The 8,728-nt window shown below is 35.4% G+C and overlaps 1 protein-coding gene across 1 annotated transcript; it reads right to left on the bottom strand.

The window, feature by feature from the left end:
- Positions 1 to 1,506: 1,506 nt before the first annotated feature.
- Positions 1,507 to 8,007, bottom strand: LOC127634504 (probable G-protein coupled receptor 141). The gene is made up of 2 exons (XM_052114092.1): positions 7,945 to 8,007; positions 1,507 to 5,937 (listed from the first exon to the last, which is right to left on the bottom strand). The coding sequence occupies exon 2, from the start codon at positions 5,930 to 5,932 to the stop codon at positions 5,039 to 5,041; it is 894 nt and encodes a 297-aa protein (XP_051970052.1). The 5' UTR covers positions 5,933 to 5,937; positions 7,945 to 8,007; the 3' UTR covers positions 1,507 to 5,038.
- Positions 8,008 to 8,728: the final 721 nt, after the last annotated feature.

The raw sequence follows: 8,728 nt of genomic DNA, 5'->3' as shown, positions 1-8,728 counted from the left end.
TACCAATCTTGAGGTATGTAGGCTACACAAGGTCTCTAGAGCAGCTACACAACATTACATAAACCCAACATTACTAAACACACACACAGTTGTTTTATACAAAGACTGGTTGCAATGATGTGTGTATTGCGTAGACACGGTTAAATATTCACTTTGAAATTGATCATTTAATGAAACACCTTTGCCACTTTGATTCAAAAGCATTCTAAGCATCTGAAAGACAATAAGACTGACCCCAAAATATCTTCCTTTTTTACCATTGTTAATACCAGGGTTCGTTCAAGGTGCTAGAAGTGCTTGATTTTGGATTTTTCAAATGTAAGTAGCCTACTGAAAACTCTTGAAAATAAATCCTTTTTTTTTTCTTTTTTTTTACCAAGAAGAGCTTAAAATCATAAAATACGTTGCTAAAATCATTTAATAAATTACATCTATTTATGTATTTTCGGGAAAACACACTAAAGCAGGCAGCGTATCGACGGCGTTGTCACGTGGCACTTGTTGCTTTTGGCAGCGCTGTTCAGAATGGGACAATCACAATCATATATTTTTTTAGATACTGCTGTGGCGTATTTAACAATGTTGAATCTTTGCAACTATAAATTTTAATTTAAAATTACTCTCCAGAGTGAAAAATGTAGGCTATATAAGATGTTAAACGTTTTGAGATTTGAATGTACATCAATGGAGGATTCAGTTTTGTGAGTCGTATAGCCCCCCTTGTGTAAAGAAAATAGGTTATTTCCACTGATCTATATAATATATATAACGATCAGTGTTTTTTTCTGACATTTGGGTCAATATGAAAATATGTTGACAAACATGTCCCTCGACTTTTTAGTAAGGAAAAAGCTTTCAAATAGCAAAAACAAAACTTACGATGTATCATTCTAAAACCTAACCTTTGATCATATGAAATGGATTGACTCTTTTTTTTTGCAAATTCGGAAGAAAATATATTTTAAATTGTCAATTGCCTGAAAAAAATAAATAATTGTACCCTTAATCTGGTACACCAATTCTATGATTCTATGATTTTTACTTATTTTTAATACAAGCATTATTACAAGGCCAAACAAGTGTGCAAGAAAGCAAAACAAAATTATTATTAAGAATTGTTATAATTTTAAAAGAATGTTTGTTCCTTGATTTCATGGCATTGGTGTTATCGATGTTTATGTTTAAAAAAAATATACAAAAAGTTTTGGAAAATAATTTTTAAGGATTAAAAATTAATTTTCCCAGCATGTTAAAAAGTTATTAACTCACATTTTAATTAATATTTTCACATAATAATATTTGGTGTTGTAGCCTATTGAACCCTCAAAATGGTGTGTAACCCATTTAACCCTCATTAGTGGTAACTTGCTTAATTTGTGAAATAAAATTAAATAATAAAAAAAGAACAACAGCCTTTATGAATACAAATTTAAATCAACTTGCTACAAAATATTTACCCAAAAACTGAACTGAACGGAACATTTCAATATTTTGCAAGTTGGCAAGTCAACTTTTATTTAACTTTTTATTTATTTATTTATTTTTGAGAATGACCCATTTGCCATTTGGGTCAGTTCCTCACATAAATCTGTTGTGTGACTTTAGAAAACATGAAAACACAGCACATGAGTCTTATGGACTACTATTTACAGACCCAGTTATTCACTTTTGTTGTTCAAGTGCGTTTTAAGGGAGCACACCACACTACCATTGCACATCAATTTCATCAAGAATTAACCAAGAATTGCTACCGAACAAAATGTTAAAGATGAACATTGAGATATGTTGTACTTGTAATAAGTGGTATAAAAAAATTTAACTGAATGAATAAAATATTTTATTTAAAACTATCAAATACAATTTTTTAATGACATATAGAGTATAGTCCTTGAAAACAAATAAAAATGTGCTTGAAAGTCCTTGAATTTAACTATGAAGCATATGTACGAACCCTGTAATACTATACAACCATCATCAAAATGGGATGTATGCTCATGTTTTCTCTTCTGAGCAGGAACGTGCGTTGAAAAAAGTGGAAAAAAGGACACTTCTCATAATTCTTTATTTAAAAAATTTTTTTTAAACAAAATCTTAAATATATTAACACAACTCTGACTTCTTTACTGATTTATTTTAATTCCCTCACGCAAATTTTTCTACAAAATAATCAGTTCACACAGCGACTATGGTCTTTGTAGATTTTATGTTTTAGTATGTATTAATCAAGGCTGACAATTATACCATCAAAAATTGTCCTTTTCACCGTACAATGCCTGTTGAATAAGGATTCACCTGTTAAATCAACTGCACAAAGAAGCATGATAATACTTTTGTTATTGATATCTGGGAACATATCACCAATCCCGGTCATAAAACCTAAAATAAAACCTTGTATTATCTTTAGACGATGCATGTCTCAATTTAGTGAACAAGACTTTTTTCACAATCTTGCTCGGTTTGATTGAGAGAAGGCATTTCTGATACCAGATGTTGAGTGTGCCTGGACATATTTTTATGATGGTTTAGGCTACTACCATTATCAATAAGCATGCTTCATTTAAAAAATATAGAGTTAAAGTTCGGGATAAACCCTGATTCTCATCCACATTATCTAATTTGCTTTACGAGCATGATGTTGCATGGGCCAGATTGGCTCTATTTAAGCCAATTATTAAATAAATGTACAGTAGCGTTTAGAAGAGTTAAAGCTGAATATATCCTCTCTGAAACTACACTGAATTTAAATAAACCAGTGAAATTTTGGAAAACATATTGATTCTTTATGTGGCACTAAAAAGACTACAGTGCTTCCTCCATGTATTATGAGGAAGGTTCAAATGCTTAATTGTTTTTAATAAGCACTTTGTTGATACTGGATCTTTATTTCAGGCACTTAAAATCACTGATATGAAATCAGGTATTGATTATGGAGAGAGACGTCTAATGAAACTTAATTTTAGTTTTCGGCAGTTTACCATCTATGAGGTTCAATCAGCTCTCAAATTACTAGATACAAATAAGTCAGCTGGTCCAGATCAATTAGAACCTTTATTTTTAATGTTAGCAGCAGACGTTATTTGTCCTCCATTAACGTATATCTTTAATCTTTCCTTATACTCAAATTAAAAGATGTGGAAATGTGTTATTCCTTTGTTAAAAGGTGGGGATCCTACTAAATTGGATAACTATAGACCCATTTCCAAACTCTGAATTCTTTCAAAGGTTTTAGAAACTTTTATCAGTGAACAATTGTCTTTGTATTTATCTGGAAATAATATTTTATCTGGTAACCATTCAGGCTTTAGGAAAAAAACACAGTACCACTACAGCTACTATAAAGGTTGTGAACGACATCATCAAGGCCCTTGATGAAGGATCAGTGTGCATCCCTTTGTATCGATTTATCTAAAGCCTTTGATACTGTCGATGATTAAATATTGAAACTTAGACTTAAAAATATAGGACTATACAATAATACTGTATCTGGATTTGTGAACTATTGAAATGACAGAACACAATGGGTGCGAACGGAAGGTCACTGATCTGTACCTTTGCAGATCACCAAGGATGTTCCTCAGGGGTCTGTTCTGGGGCCACTACTTTTTACTATTTATATTAATTGCCTTGATTTTGATTAATTGTATTTTTCATTTCTATGCTGACGACTCTGTTATTTATTGTTGTGCTCCCACTACACATCAAGCTGTGTGTCAACTACAGTCTGCATTTGATGTTGTGCAACAAATGCTTTATAGCTTAAAACTTGTTTTAAATGCTGATAAAACTAAAGCCATGTTTGATGAATCATTATCTTTTAAGTCTAATGTAGTAAATCAGTTAGGGACAAAACTCAAGGTAAAGCTAGGCTTTTTTTTCAGAAATAAATCTTGTTTTTCATTTGATAGCCTTTCAGTTCCATTTGTTCGAACAGAATTAGGGAAACAAGCTTTTCGGTATGCTGCCCCCTGTGATTGGGACATTCTACAAAATTATTTAAAGACTGGTGTCAATATGTACTTTTAAATATTTTATTCGAGAATTGATTAAGCAAATTTGTTTAATTTCTCCCCAATTTGGAATGCCCAGTTCCCAGTGTGCTCTAAGTCCTTGTGGCGGCGTAGTGACTCGCCTCAATCCGGGTGGCAGAGGGTGAATCTCAGTTGCCTCCACATCTGAGACCGTCAATCCACGCATTTTATCAGGTGGCGTGTTGAGCGCGTTACCGCGGAGACGTAGCATGTGTGGAGGCCCATGCTATTCTCCACAACATCCATGCACAACTCGCCACGCACCCCATCGAGAGTGAGAACATTATAGCAAACACAAGGTGGTTACCCCATGTGAATACCCTCTCTAGCAACCGGGCCAATTTGGTTGCTTATAGGAGACTTGGCTGGAGTCACTCAGCACACCCTGGATTCAAACTTGTGACTTCAGGGGTGGTAGTCACCATCGATACACGCTGATCTACCCAGGCCCCCACAATTTGCAAATGTTTTTAAATATTTTTTCTCTTTTAACTTCGAGAATACTTTTTTTTTTTTTTAGCGTTATATGTTATTTAAGACTGTAAACATCAGCGGCTGCCTGTGGTGGCCAGGACACTTCTGTAAAAGAGATTCTTTCCAGGTTAAATAAAGGAAGGATGAGTCATAATGATTTTTTGTTGTACTCAATACTATGTCACAAATGCTTTCAATTAAGCTTAACTTGTATTGAACCCAGAATATTCCTTTAAATTGTAGTTGTTTGAAATGTTTTACTGTGCACCACATGTTTAGACTACTGTAGAAACAAACACTTTAGCATGCCTAAAGTAAGACAAGTGTGTATATTTGAGAAAACTATGGTTCATATTGTAATTTTAATTTAATTTATTAAAAGTTTGTTTGCCACTTGGTCTGTTACTCTCATTCGCTTATACTATGACTTCGGACACCTTTTTCCAAGAGTTTAGCAGTTTCATCTCTGCAGGCCTGGACTGGTCATCAGTGATGTGCAAATAACGCGGGCTGACTACTGTTCCTCAGCTTTAGGTTCAACAGCACACCCGCCACACCCCTCTCCCAGTGAATGTCAGCATGTCGAAACAGGTGAGCGCTGTGATGGCCAGGAACACCTCGTTTATCTTATTAAGGTCCTTAACGTGTTTCAGGTAGTGCAGCCGAAACAGTTGATATGGCACCAGGCAGGTGAGCATGATAAGTACAAAGCAGAGGTTCTTCAATTGGACCAAAAATTCCTGCTGGGAGCGACTGGCGGGTCCGTACTTCTGTATCATTGCGTGCAGAATGATCATCTGAATGCAGGTCTGAACGAATGACACAAGAACAATAGTAATAGACACAATCATGTTCAGAGCATAGATACTTTTGTTCTCTAACTCTTTCTCAAATTTGAAGCACTGGGCATTGTCTTCATTCTTGCTGCCGTATTGAGACAGCACGGTCGGCAGCATGATGAGTAACAGCACAGACCACATGACGGCGCTCGCGCACACCGCATGCAGCCGCCGATAGAACTCCGTCCGCTGAGTCTTCTTGTAATAATGCAAGAAACGGAAGGTAAGAATGATGGCATAGATTGTAAACACCATGTACATGTGGATGTGGATCATGGCACTGACTACTTTACAGATGCCATGGTGTAGCCCCCAAGTTTCGGATACGTAATAGTAGATTCTGAACGGCACGGTGAGCAGAAATAGAAAGTGCGCCACCATCAGGTTGAGAAAGGCGATGGTGGTTAATGAGCGAATGTTGGTTTTTAATAAGCTCATCATGAGGGTTAAGCCCATGATGCCCACCAGAAGCACAATACTATATATGATGATCAAAGTAATCTTGTAGGGTGCGTTGAGTTGGGGGGATGATATAGTTGTAGGCATCTCTGTATAGCTGGTATTGACTGCCACTGTTGTGTTGTACATCATGTTCCCTATAGAGAAAAGACATACTGTAAGTCAAATACAAGTGTGATCAAGTCATTCAATATGATATGCACACGATTTTAATTGATTTGCTATTTTAGTTGAGATGCTCTTTATAGTTTAAGCCAATAAAGAAACACAACAATGCAAAACTGTTTTATATAGCCTATTTGGAGGGTTTAAAGCAGACACTGGCAACATACGGCCTGCGGGCAGGATCAGGCCCTCCACATGGTTTAATGTGGTCCACGGCTCATTTATGGTAAAAGTGTTTTTTTATTTTTTTTTATTGGATATTTCAGTTAACTTACATTGGGCGTGTCTTCACAAGCGTTTAACATGATCAGGGTTGCCAGATAAGATACGCAAACACCCCAGTTTGAGATTTATACTTGCGCAAATTGGAAATATTCTGCCCAATGTTATTCTTATTTTGTGCAATCTGGCAACCATGCAAGCGAGTGAGCTTTTTCTATCTGGCTTTCCCCTTTGAACAAATTTAGTGATCTGTAGTGTAATATTCTGCTCAAGGAAAAGTGTTATACGGCTACTCTGTGTCCATTCTTGAGGCTGCTTGTGATGTTTGGTGCTACTTTTCAGGTAAACCTTCTCAGTGATTAAATAATTTATTATTTATCATAGTCATGCAGCCGATGTTGTGTGGTGAAAGTCAAACCATCGAGAGACCCACATCATGACTCTTTTAGCATGTAAACGGGTAATGTTTTAGAAAAAAACAAGTAAACTCGCACGCTTTGCCCAAACATTTAAAGTTCTATAAAAAAAAAATATATTTTTTATTAAAACAGACCCCTGATGTAGAAATTGTTAAATTGAATAATAAATTAACAGGGAAGTAGAGATGGAAAAATAAATGTATAAGCTCAGCCATTATTCAGTTTTTGAACGTCTGATTGAAAATGATTAACATATGTAGAGCAATACAATACTTAATGCAATTGCAGAATAGTCTCACTAGTCATGGATACACTTCAGAAAATTGAGTACACAAATATTTCTGGGCTTAAAAGTTACAAAAACCAAATCAATGCAGAAAATTGTATCTCAAAAGGAATACAATGTGGCCCCCTATGCACTACTTAAAGCCTGATGTGGCCCCTAAACAAAATAGTTGCCCACCCCTGGTTTAAAGGCAGAAATGTGACGCTTATAATTTTATAAAGTGCTTACAACTTGTGTATTATTTGAGTTTCAAAGTTGTTTAAATTATCATTTTTATGGTTGTTTAAGGGTTTACATTGTAAGATTAGATATGACTTTACACAGAATAGGTTAGTAAGCGATTTTAACACACTAAAATCATGTTAACACATATTGTTTATGTCTTGTGGCTATACTTTTGAAACAGTGAGTATTTTAATGTTTACGGATTCGCCCCCATTCACTTCCACTGTAAGTGCCTCACTGCAACCCAGATTTTTGCTTTTTTAAAAGAAAAGGAGGGACAAGTCTAAATTAAATTTTGTAGTTATTAACAGTATGCCACAAATGCTGTCGATTGATCTTAAATTGTATTTAACCTGGAATATTCCTTTAACTACAATAGATATATTACAACATGAACGAACAATGAACAATTGCCAACTTTTTAGCACAAATGTTTAAAGTTGAACTTCAAAATATGCAACTTTTCATTTTAAAACTGTATCAGTACATTAAGTTAGTTTATGCATTATGAAACATTTTATTATAAACATTAACCGAGATTAATAAATGCTGTAAAAGAATATAGTTCATTATTTATTCACAATACCTAATGTGTTTACATATGTTAACAAACAAAACCTTATTGTAAAGTGTTACCAATGTTTTAGTCCTCAGAGAGTGCCCATTGGCAGTAGCCAGACTATGTGCACATTTGTGTTTTTTGGCTTAAAAAAAGAATAGTCTCTTATCTGTCTTTTTCTAACACATTACATTAAGATAAGAACATTTGTTATCTCCATCAAAATTAACAGCCAAACGACACAGTTAAGACAGAACAAGCTACTTACCCTCAGAACAAAGCAGAAGTCAAAGCTGGCTGATCAGATGAGGAAGTTATGTGCATGTGTTTTTTGCAACTGCTCCTCATTCACACAGCAGCCGCTATTTAAGCACATTGTGTCTGCAAGGATGTGTAACTGATGGGCGTTTCAATATTCACTCACTGTTGCACATTTACTACTTGTGTTTAGGTAGTGCAAGAAGTCACATTCACCATACGTTTTTGTGAAGAGGAGGAGGGTGTGGCCGGGACATAACGATGGATGTGCTTAAACAGCCCAATCAGCCCAATGCTCAGCTGGAAGAGGGATAAAGAGGAGCCAGGGACGATAGTTCGAGAGAGAGAGAGAGACGTGTCTGCTGTGTGTCTATATGTTTTATGTTATGTTTAATTTCTTTTATGTCATTAAAGTTATGTTGACCTCCTTGCCGATTCTGAACCTGTTACAGTTCTCAAACCAGAATCTGCAAGTGCAGAGCCAGATTCTGTTCTCCTATTCTTCTCACCTGGGAGTTGAATGAGTCCACAATGGCATTCCACAAAGCTCTGAATGGATCAGTTAGAATGCACAGCACTAGTGGCACTACAAGTATCTTCTTAGTAGAACAGGTGTTCTAAAAACTTGTTTTGTACATGTGTGGTTTTAAACAGCAAGGTTATGTGGTTTCTGTATGTGCTCTAGGTGTCACATAAAATGTTATTTGACTTCCTGTGATGAAAAAAAAATGACTTGCAGTCATGTGTCATGTGTTTTCTTTTGGCTGACACATTCTGACAAAAGCAGCTTACAA

Source organism: Xyrauchen texanus, chromosome 41, assembly GCF_025860055.1.
Source record: "Xyrauchen texanus isolate HMW12.3.18 chromosome 41, RBS_HiC_50CHRs, whole genome shotgun sequence".
In the NCBI taxonomy this organism is placed as follows: domain Eukaryota; kingdom Metazoa; phylum Chordata; class Actinopteri; order Cypriniformes; family Catostomidae; genus Xyrauchen; species Xyrauchen texanus.
This window is presented reverse-complemented; position numbering and strand designations above follow the sequence as displayed.

Excerpts from the sequence above, each read along its gene's own strand:
- LOC127634504 (XM_052114092.1), bottom strand. The coding sequence starts at position 5,932 with ATGATGTACAACACAACAGTGGCAGTCAATACCAGCTATACAGAGATG.